Genomic DNA, 15808 nt, shown 5'->3' with positions numbered 1-15808 from the left:
AGGGTGTTTTTTGCGCATGCTCACTGTCGAAACATGAAGCCCTGACATTTGGTAACTTTTCATTACTTGATCAGGAATGACCGTTGCAGCTTTTTGGGGAATGTTTCAATATAATATTACCAAGAAAATTTTGTAAATGACAAAGTGTTCGAATTTATCATCAGTCAACGTTCATACAGTCTCCATTTTACATACCCCTTTCAGGGCCTCACTTCGTGTGAGTTTGCTTACTAAATATAAATCTGAATTATGTAAAGTTTTCAGCAAAGGTTAAGCATTATTTTGATACCGACCATTGATTACAATTTGCAGAAATAAAAAAGTTACAGGTAAAAAGCCTCCGACACTTTCTGTTCGGGTTTGTCTTCAGTACTAGTATACGTATGTGTTAGCGACTCGTACGTACGAGTTAGTAAGACGCAAGACTCACGAATGAGTAATTAAGACGCCCAATTGAGTTAGTAAGACGCACGAATGAGTTAGTAAGACGCAAGACTCACGAATGAGTAATTAAGACGCCCAATTGAGTTAGTAAGACGCACGAATGAGTTAGTAAGACGCAAGACTCACGAATGAGTAAGTAAGACGCACAAATGAGTTAGTAAGTTACTTGGCCATGATGTCATCATAAGAGTTTATAGCAAGGTAGACTACCGTACCATCTGCAAATAGTCAGACTTGTGACTAGATAGAGGATGGAAGATCATTTACATAAATACGAAAGTATAAAGATCCAAGACCAGAACCTTGTGAAATACCAGGTGTTACAGGTACCTCATTGGAATGGTCACCACCCAAGACTACAGACCGTTTCCTATTTAGATACCTTAAATAAACGTATTTTCTGCCATATAAACTTTACTGCTAGCTAACATGCATACCGAAAAAAGACTTCCATAAAATAGTGCATCACGGCTATTTCAACATCATTGATGCAAAATAAAAACAAACACACAATAAATCATGTTCATGCGATAATACTATCTAAAAGCACATGCTTCGTTTAATTCCAACGTTTCTGTCTTACAATGAATATTTAGAAAACCACTTTCATTAGCTGTATAAATTGTTAATGAGAAATCGATCGCCGTATCATTCTGTCAATATTTTCTCTCTTGTAATGTTTTGCTTTTATCTGTATATCTTCAGTCAAAAACGCAATGTAATGCAAGCACGCAAAAAGTCTAAATACAAATAAAGGAAAATTAATAAATGCAACGGTAAATGAGATGACTGGGGAGTGACATTTATCTATTTAGAATGTTTTGAATTAGATTTACATAGCTGACTGTCGCCCAAGACATTCATGATATTTTGTTTGACTTTTAATTTCAGTTAAGAATGAAATTTCGCTGAATGTATCATATGATACCCTAGGTTCCCAGATATTGGTTTAGACGTGGGTGGGTACCTTGGTAGGCCAGGTTAAGGACACAATACATCTTCAACGGACCGATGTCCTGTTTATAAATATTTATCAATATTTTTGACGCAGACTAAGCGGTCTTTTGAAAACCAGGTTGTTAGAGCGTTCGGTCCCTGGTGTAGGGAACCTTAACTTCTTAGCAACGGAGGTTCCTTTACATTCATTCTGCTAAGCATAGGATTATAGTGAAATAATTTTCTTCTTATCCTAGTAGGTTTATACCAAGGAAAACAGATAATAAGTTATACAAATAAAATAATAAACCAAGGTTTATGAGGCAGTGATGTTAAAATTCAAAACGATAAAATAACTGTAAAGTGCATTTTGAATTAACCCTTAGCCTGCTGCAGGCGAATTTAACAGCCTTTGCAAACAGCTTGGAACCAGATCAGACCGGCGTCTGATCTGGTTCCAAGCTGTTTGCTACTCTGACAATATTTCTTCCAATTTTGGAGCAAATGGAATGAACTTTACAATTTTAGCAGACGACATTTCCAGCAGACGACAATTTATCTAGCATGCTAAAGGTTAAACAAGATATAATCTATGCGCAGGTCTTACAAAGTATATAGAAAATCTTATCTCCACATGCAATGAAAATATTGAATTAATTTCTTTACTTAAAATTGTTTTGACAAGCTATTTTCATTTCTTTTCACTTTTGTAAATGGTGGTCCCGCATTGCTATGACAGACTACTCTACGGCTTCTTTTTCAATTTAACGGCCTGTGAAATATTATTTCTACTTATGAGAAAGTAATTTGATAAAAAAAAATAAAAAAAGAATATGTACGAGCGTGATATAGATAACTGCTTAACATGATAAAAACAATGTTTTATGATTTTGTACCAGAAAAAAAACTGTTCCCTACAACAAACCGATAACATCCCCACTAGGAGCGATGGTGTGTGACTTTGTTTTGATTTCAACACGTTTATTCTTCGGTAACCGAACTTATGACCTCTGGACGCGAAGTCCAATGCCCATCTTACTGAGCATGCAGTCAGGCAATCTTTGGCGTTCAAACTCGGCAACATTATTCGAAACGAAATATTATACATAGGCTAAAATACACTAAAATATTTTATATTAGAAATTAAAATAGTAGTTGTACAGGGGTTGTTTAGCGCAGGTCTGACTGTATATGAACATTTTATTGCCTGTAGACCCTATGCAAGGGAAAACATCTGTCCCAATTTGCAAACGGCCATGAAATATATAATTTCTTGTGAATAAAAATCAAACAGCGGGATACTGGACCACTTTTCTTTCGACATAAAACATACACAAACAAAAGAACTTAGAAATATTATCTTGCAGCTCAAATGAATGATGCCAAAGTTTGACAATATATACAGAAAATATATAGCAAGGTGTGGCCTGTTTCGTAACAATTATATGTCTTTGACTTGAATTCTATTTTGAATTCCATGTTTTATTACATTGTTTACTTGAGTCATAGACTTAATAAATATGAATGAAAGAAATATTGAACTCGACTTCTATTGTCGTTACATATTGGATACATTCGTGTGCAGTCTAGTGTTATGATGTATCAAAACAGAAGTAACCACACAAAAACTCAAAATAGTGCGTAGTTTAGAAATAAGGATTATCTGTGAATGATAAAAAAGGTGTAAAATAAATGTATGTTTTGCAAAAATAATCTTAAAATGACGAAATACTTATAGAAGCGTCCTGGGCCAGCAGGGAGATTTGTAATAAGTCCTACGTATAACTTACTAACTCATTCACAGTACTATGCCGGATTGCCCTACGTAGGAGTTATTTCATGAGTAGGAGTTATTACGTTCTACCTATTAGTTAGTAAGTTATACGTATGTGTTAGCGTACGTACAAGTTAGTAAGACACACAAATGAGTTAGTAAGTCGTAAGTACCGGGTATGTATTACTAAGCTATGCGTATTGACGTTTGATTTCATCATAAGAGTATTCTAACTTGATGGAAGGTCATTTATATATATATATATATATATATATATATATATATATCGGAAAGTACAAACAGAACCTTGTGAAACACCAGGTGTTACAGGTACCTCACTGGACTGGCCACCCTCTAAGACTACAAACTGTTTTCTGTTTAGAAATTTTAAACAGACCTATTTTCTGTCAATTTAACGTTACTGCCTGTTGTATGCCGAAGAAATTCTCCATAAAATAGTACACCAGGCCGATTTCAAACAAAATAAAATCAAACACACAATTATAAATCACTTCCATGCGAGAGTACTGTTTAAAAGAGCATAATTCGTTTAATTCCAATTTCTGTCTTTCAACGAATATTTAGAAAACCACTTTCATCACCTTCGTAAATTGTTAATGAGAAATTGATCGCCGTATCATTCTGTCAATATTTTCTCTCTTAAATGTTTTGTTTTTATCAGTTTATCTTTGATGAATTAACAGTCAAAAACGCAATGTAATGTGAGCACGCAAATTGTCTGAATACAAATTAAAAGATAATTAATAAATGCAACGGTAAAGGAGATGACTGGGGCGTGAATTAGAATGTTTTGAATTAAATTAACATAGCTGAAAAATAAAGTAAGAAGCAATTAACGGTGAGTTTGCATGTTTATGACATTTTGTTTGAGTTTTAATTTTAGTTAAGGATGAAATTCTACTGAATGTACCATATGATGCCATAGGTCCCCAGATATTGTCAAGTCAAGGACCCAATGCACCTTCAACAGACCAATGTCGTCATGTACTATTAAAAATATATGTTTTGGGGCAGACTAAACCAGCTGGATGGAGCGTTCGATCCCTGATGTACGGGAAAGTGATTCTCGACCTTAATTTCTCAGCAATGGAGGTTCCTTTTCATTCATTCTACTGAGGATAGAATTATAGTGAAATAATTTTCTTCTTATCCTAGTAGGTTTATACCAAGGAAAACAGATAATCAGTTTTGCAAATAAAATAATAAACCAAGGTTTATGAGGCAGTGGAGTTGAAATTCAAAACGATAAAATAACTGTAAAATCTATAGATGTTATCTTTGTGCAAGTCTTACACAACAAGAAGTGTCCCGTTCATCTAAAAGTCCGCATCTTAAATTTAATCTCATGTAATGAAAATATTGAAATATTTTTCTTTACTTAATGTTGTTTTGACAAGTTATTTCTTTTCACTTTTGTAAATAGCGGCTACACATGTTATAACCGGGTACTCTAATTTCTTTTTAAATTTAACGAACTGTGAAATATTTATTTTTATTTGTGAGAAAGTAATCTGATCGAAAAAATCTTGTAAAAATGAATAGCTGAATTACACGTATATAGCAATGTTATAGACTACTAGTTGGCGTGACCAAAAACAACGTATCAGAAAGAAAACCTAGGTCTCTACAACAAAATGTTAACTCCCCCACAAGGAACGACGGTGTGCGACTTAACGGCTCTTATGTATTTTATGCATGTACTTAAGCATATTTCCGCCATGAACAATCCTTTTCTGAATGTGTATTAATTGTCAAATTTTGATCATGGGTCATGTTGACCTACATCAAATATATTATGTTATGTGCATTATCATGATTGTATATTGAATAAACTTCATGATTCTTATCAAAAATTTGTAGAAAATGAATAAATAAGCCAATAAATAAATTAGACAAAAATTGAAAATATCCGGAATGGTAATCGAACTTGCAACCTCTGGAGGTGTAGTCCAATACTCGACTCACTGAGCAGTCAGGCCGTACATTACCAAACAATCTGTGTAGATTTAAAACTTAAGATGTTCAGGAAGATAATAAGATAAAGACCTGTGATCAGTGTAGATCATGATCAGCCTGCACATCCGTGCAGTCTGATCAAGATCTGCACTGTTCGCCATTCAGTCAGTATATTTTTGGTATGCACCTCTTTTCACAGTCAATGGTACTGTCCAAACTGAAAGATGGAAAAGTTCATTATAGAAATTTAGCAGGGTAAGGGTTAAACAAGACGAGAGCTATCGGAGGACAACAACTCTCAGCTGCTCATAAGCCTTGTAAAGAAAAAAAAAACTGAATAAGAATACCAAAAAAAAAAAAAAAAACGAAAAAGGGGCATAACTTCGTAACATGCAAATATGAGAGTTATGGAATCTGAGCAAACATGTCAGATCATCAAAGCGAAGAAATGTGTATGGTTTAATACATTAAAAAAAAATCTAGGTCAAACTGGGTACGGTTATTTATTATAAATTATGTAATTCCTGTGTATGAAAAACACCAGGAGAACAATTCTCTTGTATGTGGGCTAACTTCTTTTGCTAAAATAAAACGTAAAAATATGAAATAAAATGACTTTGTCTTTTATTACCACGGCATACCTTGAAATTTTACGTAAATTACTACTGTAGAAACGTGTATAAAACAATGAAAGATAAACAAAAACCATGCTTTTTCAAGCCACAGGAAAGTAGATACAATAACAAATGTTCAAAATTCATTGTAGATTGGATATTACATGGCTAAATTCATGCTGTAATTTTTTCTAAAAATAAAAACGAAAAAAAAAGCCAGGTGGTCGAACGTTTAAAAACAGTGAATTTTGAACAATTATACAAAACAGTGCATGATACAGTTGAAACTCGGTTTCACGAACTTGCTTATCTCCGAATTCCGGCTATCTCGAAGACATTTTCAAGTCCTGTCCCGAAAACACGTGCACAAAACATCGAATTTCGGTTATCTCAAAGTCAAATGCCCGGTCCCTTGGAATTCGAAATAATGAGTTTTAACTGTATTCTTACACATACATGTATATAGGATTGTCTTAGCTCTTCTTTGGAATCAAAACAATTCAACTATATTAACAGTTACACTTGATTGATATAATATTATGTTAAATAACGTATCGATTTCAGAGTTCTGTGTCAGAATCAAATGAACCGATTTACAAATACACGTTTTAAAGTCCCTTGTTCTTGTATCATTTCAATAAAGGTTTTCAAGTGTTTCAGACCTAATACCGTTGATCAAACCGACTGTAGTGCTCATGAAGCACGATTTTCTCGTGTTGCCTGGAGCACACTTCTTTACCAAATCTTCTAAAACACTGTTCCTGATAATGAAACAACATTTTCATATCATTTAACCTCGAGTAGCAGACGAACATTTGCTGGTACAGCCTAACACGTGAACTGTCAATTTTCATGGCCGTCTCTGTCTTCTCAATTGCTAGGTGATACAGGGCATTGGTAATCAACCAATTTGCTTCGTACTCAAGCACTGTCGCGTTGTTGCCGACAGGAAGTGTTTCCGATAACTGCTCTAAATCTATTTCTTTAGATGAGCTAAAGTTCCTATGAAAGACGTTATATTGGCCATGAGTATAAACTTTGATGTACGAAAAGTTTGTGTTTACTAAAGAAAAAACGTCACTTTTTGTGACGACGTAATTGAAGTTTTTGTCTCTGGATATAATTTTAGCCAGATAAACTTTATTACTCTTGTGTATGAAATCATGGTAGTCGTGTATAACTCTCAGTCTGCCAGTTTTGCGATGCTGTCTGTCTGTCCTTTCAACGTCATACAAGTAAAATTCATTATGGATTTTGACTAGCACTGGTACATCATGTTTCAGTATGGAAAATCCTGCCGTGTCATATAAACGCGCGTCAACAAGAACACCGCTGACGTCACGCCGACGTCGTAGCCAGTCTAAGCATGTGTTAACGTCAGCAGAGCCCTGTGCATCTCCGTATGTCCATTTGGAAACTGATGATTTATTTATTGATAGATACTGACTGTAAGTCAATAGGGTAATCAAAAGGAGGAAACTAGCGGATATACGACTAGAGCAGGTCCCTTTTGGAAAGAATTTCCTTTGTACACTTATCAAAGTATGGAGACCATATGAAACAATTAGAATATAAAGAACGATTGCGTTATGTATAAATCTGCTCTCTTTATGACCTGCAGACGAGAACATGATAATACTTAATACAAATGAGAAACATATTGCACGAAATTCTCGAGGTAGCGACAGGCAATCCTTTTGTTTTAAGTGAGTGTAAAGCAATACTGCAAGTATACTTAAATTCACAACTATGTTCTCTAGGCTTCCCAAAAAGACTTGAAGATAAACGCCTACGTCATCCGTTCCAAACAATGTACTTGATTTTCCTGACAGAATGTTAAACTTGAACCACTGCACTGGAGATATAATACCCCATCCGTACCATGACCAATCGTCTGCCACACAAAGCATGCACGCTGCAGCGCCACCTGATGCAGTAACTGCAAGTTCTTTCAAGCACTGACGGTGGATACGCCGTTTTAAGTATAATACTGGAAAAATCACACCGATGCAGAAAACGATAGTGTCCGGCCTGACATAGCAGACGACACCGAGCATAAATCTTCCGAAAAATTTATTTATGAAATCAGTATTATTGTTTGGCTTATTTTGCTGTAAATCTTTGTATAAATGTACGCCACTGTCGACAGACTGTTTAGATAGTATATTTCCATTTAGATCCGCCTTTTTGTCGGCAAGTTCTTGGTTCTCTACCTTTACTTTTCCAGTAGTTCCGTTGCTGGGTAAACATAGGGCTAGTCCCCAAAATATCACTGGGGATATAAAGCTATTCACAATGGTATGTGTTCCAAACACCACCAGATGGTGCTCAAACGCACACAGTATGCATGTCAGTAATGCAAGCAGACGACAATGGAACACTTTCAGCACGAACCAGTAAACAGCCACTGGCAATAACGATGTAAAAACTGCATTGAATACTCGACAAACCTGAAAAAGATATGTTTGGAAAATATTTCATTTGCAACAATAATGTAAGCACATCAATGGCTGCACGTTTCCATCGCCTAAGGCCATCAACCTTGGTAATGCTAAAATATTTGTCAAAGTCCAAGCATAAGAATTAAAGGTAATATGTAATGTTGAACTAAAATTTATATACTATTTATCTTGAGGTTGAAGATGCTAGTTTTTGTTTGAGTTGTCCTGTTACTGTAGTATTTGTTCAAAGACATTCTACATTGAATTAACACTTCTATGGTTTAGACTAGTTATGATCGCCAATTTCTGTCATCAGTCGTTCTGGCGTGTTGGCGTATATGACAAGTCAAGAATTTGTGTTTCTGGCGTGTTCGCGTCCCGTCCATACACACCAACGCGCCAAGTTCACAGCTGTCGTTTGACGCCCGCCAGAACGACAATGCCAAGTCAAAAATTTGTCGTTCTGGCCTCACGTGAAATCACCAACGCGCCAAATTCACAGCTGTCGTTTGACGCCCGCCAGAACGACAATGCCAAGTCAAAACTTTGTCGTTCTGGCCTCACGTGGAATCACCAACACGCCAAATCCACAGCTGTCGTTTGACGCCCGCCAGAACGACAAGGCCAAGTCAAGAATTTTGCGTCACATGGAATAACCAACGCGCCAAGTTCACAGCTGTCATTTGGCGCCCCACTAGAACGACAAATACTTTATGTGCGTACCGGTGTGCATATTTGCCATTGAGGCGTGTTGGAGCTCTTCACACGCGACAAAAGCCAGAACAAAATGGCAGAATTCAGCCATCATAAGTAGCAGATGTTTTCGCAAGTTACAAAGATGAAGGGAAAAAACTAGAAACGGATAAATTGGTCCAGTAAATCAGTCTCCTTTTGTCTTTCGTGATGCACCGTTCGGTGGAGAGTACTTTGACACAACAATTTAGAACCGCTTCCTAAACTTGAAACACATGACAAGGTGAAAGAACCTACCATATATGGACTCTGGTCCTGTCCTACCAGTCTCGCAATACGAAGGACTATCATAAATGCCCTAGGATAAACTGGAGACCGTAGGCCGTACATTCCCGACTTCAACATTTGAGCCTCGGCAGGAATACTCGTATTTTCCGGTGCCGGTAGATATTCGTACGGACGGAAGCCGTACCCATACTCTTCAGAAAACGCAACTGAAATATTTATAAGAAAGTGTGGTAATTTGGGTACTGAATTTAAACAATACGTAGAAAGCCGTCCCGATGTATTTAGTAAATGCGATAAAAGAAAAAGATGAATGGTGAAACTAAGTGTACTAACTCCAGATAATTTGAGTTTTATCAACGAAAAAAGTGCGTTTAATCAAGAATCTTACAGAAAATGTGTGTTTTTAATGTTTATTCGAGATTGATATCTTATCAGCTAGAAATCCAGTGAAACGAGTTTTAAAAGTTATGTATTTATACAAAACGTAACACATATTGCAATGCGGACGAAATCAGTTAAGTCAGCGGCGTACATTAATAATGGTATATAGAAAAAAAAATAGAAATTCGTAGGCCCTACTTCTATCTGCTTAACTAGCGTATATAATAACGATCGGGAGTCAGATTGCATCTTAATAATAAAAAAATAGTTTACAATACTAACGAAATTAGTTCCTTTGATATTGTGAGTAAAATCAGTAAAATAACTTTCTAAGTTGCAGCTCAATGATTTTTTAAAGGTATAATTTTCTCCTCAAATTGCCCTTTCACTAGGCAATCAATAATATCAAAAGTACTTGAAAAGTAAATAAATGAAAAACATCATATACAAATCTTTCAAAAAAGCGTTCGATTTCATGTTTACCTAGTTTTTTTCATGCCATTTTCCGCTAAACTGCTTTTTTGTTACATGAGCTTTGGTATGAAAAACTGAATGAATGGAACTGAATTAAATGTGAAATCGATAAAAGTTGATCAAATGGTATACTACAATTTCTTATTCATCTGTTTTGCTGCATGTTTTACCAACATTATCATATATTTAAAGCTTTTCTTTGAAACAAAATATATCCGTCGGTTATTGAACACCTAGACAGAAATCAATATTTTAAATAGATAAGGTCGAAGTTCTACAGATTTTGTTTCTATAACTCATGAGAAACAACTGCAATTCTTTGATTTTTAGCACGAAATGAAAGCGTTCATGGCATACGACAGACGGCCAGTAGGACAATTTAGGATCTAGACACAAAACATGCGAACATAACATAGCCATTTGTGGTGAAACTTTTAAGAGATTCTTTTTATAGTGTGTAAGACGACTTTAGAATATTCGTCGGATCCAGTGCTAGCTCGGGAGTTTGTTTGACTCCTGATTTATGTACATACATATATTGAGTAGAGCATGACTAAATAGCAATATTGGGGGCCTCCGTGGCCGAATGGATAAGGTCACTGACTTCAAAATAACTTGCCCCTCATCGATGTGGGTTCGAGCCTCACTCGGGGCGTTGAATTCTTCATGTGAGGAAGCCATCCAGCTGGCTTACTGGGTGGTTCTACCCAGGGGCCCGCTCGTGATGAAATAATGCACGGAGGGGCACCTGGGGTCTTCCTCCACCACTAAAGCTGGAAAGTCGCCATATGACATATCATGTGTCGGTGCGACGTTAAATCCAACCAAAAAAATAAATAAATAGCAATATTGATCACCCATATGCGGACATCAAAGTCATTATCAGACACTTTCTTTAAAGGTAGTGTTCAAAGGCAAACATTTAAATTTCCATAACTTTTCATCCAGTTTTTTTTAAATTTTATTTTATTGAAAATAACAAATATAATATTACCTTCTATAGACTGGAATATCTCATCCGGATGCAGTGTCCACCAGTTTTCTGGCAACATAACATAACGTACCCTCACCGCCGCGGTAACAATGAAAACGCACCATGGCCACCACCACGATATTCTCGTGCCATACCCACATACACATTTAACACGGGTAATTTGTCCGCTGATGCGTGTCTGCTCCGTCCGCCGAAATCCTGACTTCAGTGTCGTCTGCTTCGGTACTTTAAATCTACGCATTTTATTTTAAAATATGATTTAAATCAACATTTATATCTGCATGACTGGCCGAAAATCTAATCCATAAAATGGTACATTACGTCGCCGACACACAGAGAAAAATAAAACAACATCAAACTATTCAACATAACACTTCCATCAACTGTTAACATCCGACACCTGTATCAATTTCTTTCCAATTTGTAGTGATGTTTTTGTCTCTAGTTCACTTTGTATAATAAATATTTTTGTACATTCATTATATTAACTGTATGAATTGTTAATGAGAAATCGATCGCCGTATCATTCTGTCAATATTTTCTCTCTTGTAATGTTTTGTTTTTATCTGTTTATCTGCAAATGAATGAACAGTCAATGATCTCGAAAAACACGATGTAACACGAGCACACACAAAAAGTCTAAATATCTGTCACGTAAAAAAGAAAACGGTAACTGAGATGAACAGGTCGTGATATTTATCAAATTAGGATGTTTTGAATTCAAAACGCGTATAAACTTCTGATGATATGCTGAAAAATAACCTCAAATTTAGCTATCTCTAAAGACATCCGTGAAGATTTTGCATGATTTATGTTTAAAGGTCCATTACTAAGGGATAGTGAGTTGGCAATTTTTTTCATAGCCGGTGCATAGACTTCTGCAAGACACTTAATAATGAAGATTGGCAGGTCATGATTTACAGAAGGCCTTTGGAACTCAAAGAAATGTATGTGTATTATGTTGAAATTTCAATAAATCGACAGAATGACCCCCCAGGTCTTTTTAACTTTCTTCATACTTCATAGAAAAATAATTGTACATATACTGCGATTTATTTCGAATTTCTACATACCAACTTTCATTTTCCAATAAAATGAAATAGTTTCTGTGCTTTTTAAAAGAAATTAAAATGTTCACTTTCCTTAGTATTGGACCTTTAAAGTATCGCATAAATATAATTTTAATTAATTCAGCAATTTGAGAACCTTTTAGTTTTGATACTTAGGGCAACTCCAGTTAGCATCCAGATATTATTGCAGGCACACTCGCGGGTACCTTGGTAGACCATGTAAGGACCCCGGACCCCCCCCTCTTCACCACCATCAACCTCCCCCCTGATACGGCCCTGATTGATGTTGTAGCAATTTTGTTTTGTAAATGCTAAAAGTTGCTTGCTAAAAGATTTTTATGACACGGGATGGAGTCCTGACCCTAATGTTTGTGTTTCCAAACATATTGGATGGCTTCCTTACAAGTCAAGCAGTAGAACCCTGGTGAAGTCATCAGTATAGATAGACAAGTGATTTGTGGCCGGCAACTTTTATCTTCTCAGCCATGGAGTCCCCCTTTATCCCACATTTATTAAAAGCAGGAAGTTGTTGAATAGCTGCCATCTTATCCTCAAGAGAACAGATAATAAATTGTGCAAATTAATTTATAAAACACCAAATTTATGAGACAGTCCAGTTGAATTCAGAAATATGATAACGATAGTGTAAAATTAAATTAAATAAGATACAATGTTTGTGCAAGTCTTGCGCAAAAGAATTTTGCAAGCGACAGGGGCTTTTAAAATAACAACAGTTTATTTTATTTTTTCTATTTCTCGTTTTGAAATAATTTTCTTTACTCAATGTTGTTTATTGTACATTGTATAACTTCTTTTCACTTTTGTAAATGGTAGCTCTACATTTTTATGACTGACTCCTCTAATTTCTTTTAAAATTTAACGGGCTGTGAAATATTTATTTAGTAATCTGAAAGAAATATCTTGTAAAAATAAATAGCTGAATTTCAGGTATGTAAGAGTGTTTAACACTACGGTTGTTAAACATTATCAAAATAAAGTTTCTTCACTTCGAACTTGTATAAATCTGTTCTCCACAACCAACTAACAACCGTTCTCCGCAAGCCCTAAAACGATGGATTGATTTCAACACGGATGTTACCCCGATCGAAATTGAACTCGCAACCTCTGGAGTATATCCAATGCTTAATGCGCCGTACAGAGGGCTTCTTGTCTGAGCTTATCTGTGTAATTAAATGTATCAACATCGAACTCGCGACCTCTGGAGGAATAGTCCGTTGCTTAATGCGCCGTACAGAGGACTTCTTGTCTGAGCTTATCTGTGTTACTAAATTAATTGATATCGAACTCGCGACCTCTGGAAGAGTAGTCCGTTGCTTAATGCGCCGTACAGATGGCTTCATGACTAAGCTTATCTGTGTAATTAAGCTAACTGACATCGAACTCGCGGCCTCTGAATGAGCAGTCCGTTGCTTAATGAACTGATAGGCGGGCTGTACGATTAGGTGCATCAATAGAGGTCATCTACTGGTCATAGACAACCATGTCATAGTTTGATGACCATACGCCAGAGCGTTCTACCAGTCATTGACAAAATACATTTTTCCATTTTAAGTCTTCAGTGTTATTATGATCTTGGCATTCCTTAAACAATGTTACTGTGACCTTATTAACTTCCTGATACCAACAAGTCCATTCTACTGACCATAAGAAATGATGCTATTAAGTTTAATGGTCATATGTCTAAGCATTCTCAAGCTATTGACCAGAAACCAAGTAAATCTCAAGGTCACTGAACCTCAAGCTTTGACCTGCCGAAACCCATTCAATAGGGGTCAGCTATAGAACCATATACAACCGTTACAACTATGAAGCTGACAGTTTTAGACCTATGCATTCTCCAGGTACTAACTGGAAAACATTTTCAGTCTTGAGGTCACTGTGACCTTGGCCCACCCTCTTATCCCCGAAAAAAAAACAACACGAGCAATTAAAAGACCACAGGTTACCATCGTATGAGGTTTCACAACCAGGCATCTTTAAGCATATAATCAAAAGCTGTTTTCAGGCTAGCGGTACTTTAATCTTGACCTACTGATCCTCAATATAACAGGGGCCATCAACTGAGCACTAGCAACCAACCCAAGAAGTTTGACTAATGTAGACTAAAGCGTTCTTAATTGTTAAACATGCAACAAACAGAACATTTCCATAACATTTCGCTCCCCTTGCTCTTTCAAAATAAAGAATGTATCCTTTCACAATACCAAACTAAACCAAGAATATTGCAAATCATTATACAGCATAATTCACCTCATTAAATGACAAGATTTAAATACCGTATTCCAGGCACCTGGGTAGAACATGGTCTTCTGTAAGCCAACTGGAAAACTTCTCCAAGCAAGAAATTACCAGAACTTAATCCCTCCACTGGAGACACTAAATTGCCCGAGTGAGATCATTAAAATAACAATAATTTCTGTTGTAAACATTTATTTTCTTCATGATCTTCAACAAAATGGTAGATTTACATAGCACACATACTTAACATTGCACCAACAATTGTAGCTACTGTAAATATACGACAAAATATGCATCTATTCCTAATATATTCACATGTACAGTTAAAACTTTGCTAACATCACTTTTGAAGAGTAAATATTTACGAAGCAGACAATTTTCTTTGAAAGTAACTTGTGAATTTACCTCTCTAAGAGCAACAACCTCAACACAATGAACATATTTCAATCTTCTCAGCATGGCTGCTCTAGAGAGGTTGCAGTCAACCTATGTGCAATTTTCATGTATAGAAAGTTAAAACCTGCCTTAGCAGCCACCTGTATTAAGCAGCCACTTGCCTAAGTATTCAAACTTGTTTTAAGTGGCCACCTGCCTTAAGCAGCCAGATTGTGTTACTCCTCTGACTGGCTGCTTAATACAGGTTTGACAGTATTCAAATTTTCAGAAACTGGCAATTTCTTCCACACTCAAACCTGTCTATAAAGACCACTTCTGGAAGATAAAAAACATACTTTCTTTACAGGGGGTCGCTCAAAATGGGTAACATGTTTATACAGTTGAACCTGACAGAAAGGTCATCTGTATAAAGCAACAAGTCAGTTAATTTCCCAAACTGACTTTGTATTCTAATCTCATTTTAAGCAGCCACCTGCCTAAAACGGCCAAATTATGTTACTCCCTTGGCTGCCTGCTTATCGAAGGTTTGTTTGTATAGGCAAGTTGGATAAGAAAATTCTGACCATTTAGGACAGGTTATATCTGTGGTCTTTATTCAGTAGTGGTCTTTAGTGACGGTTTGACTGTATCTACAAAACATTTATATCATTATACCTCTAACGTGTATCATTTTTGTTTGTTTAAGGCATAATTACCAAAACCCATTCTTGGGTACTTTTTGAAAAAAAAAAAAAATCACAAAAATATTGGGACATACAAAAATAATAAATTTTAGCACTATCAGACATGTTTTCTTTATTCTACAGGAATGAACAATCTACTACAGACTGCTATTCCTTTTTACACAAGTTCTAAATTCTTTGAAGACCAATATCAACTCTTCATGAAAATCAGCAAAATGATATCCATTGATACAATACAATCTCCATATGATTTTCATGCACAAATGTTTTTAATGACGTGCAGACCCGGATCCAGGGCCGGGTCTAGGGGGCGTGTGCCCCCACAGTTGGCTGAGAAATGACCTACACTCATCAAAGATGCACCCTACTATTTTGGCAAAGGAA

General features: G+C 36.0%; 1 protein-coding gene across 1 annotated transcript; it reads right to left on the bottom strand.

The window, feature by feature from the left end:
* Positions 1 to 5490: 5490 nt before the first annotated feature.
* Positions 5491 to 11615, bottom strand: LOC123534888 (uncharacterized). The gene is made up of 3 exons (XM_045317348.2): positions 11017 to 11615; positions 9177 to 9373; positions 5491 to 8195 (listed from the first exon to the last, which is right to left on the bottom strand). Exons 1-3 carry the CDS (start codon positions 11255 to 11257, stop codon positions 6408 to 6410), a joined length of 2226 nt encoding a protein of 741 aa, XP_045173283.1. The 5' UTR covers positions 11258 to 11615; the 3' UTR covers positions 5491 to 6407.
* Positions 11616 to 15808: the final 4193 nt, after the last annotated feature.

The sequence above is a fragment of the Mercenaria mercenaria genome, chromosome 12 (assembly GCF_021730395.1).
Source record: "Mercenaria mercenaria strain notata chromosome 12, MADL_Memer_1, whole genome shotgun sequence".
NCBI classification, from domain to species: Eukaryota; Metazoa; Mollusca; class Bivalvia; order Venerida; family Veneridae; genus Mercenaria; species Mercenaria mercenaria.
This window is presented reverse-complemented; position numbering and strand designations above follow the sequence as displayed.

Coding starts and splice junctions, on each gene's coding strand:
- LOC123534888 (XM_045317348.2), bottom strand. CDS start 11,257: ATGCGTAGATTTAAAGTACCGAAGCAGACGACACTGAAGTCAGGATTT. Junction 9,374..11,016: donor GATATTCCAGTCTATAGAAG/GTAATATTATAT, acceptor TAAATATTTCAG/TTGCGTTTTCTGAAGAGTAT. Junction 8,196..9,176: donor AGGACCAGAGTCCATATATG/GTAGGTTCTTTC, acceptor TATCTTTTTCAG/GTTTGTCGAGTATTCAATGC.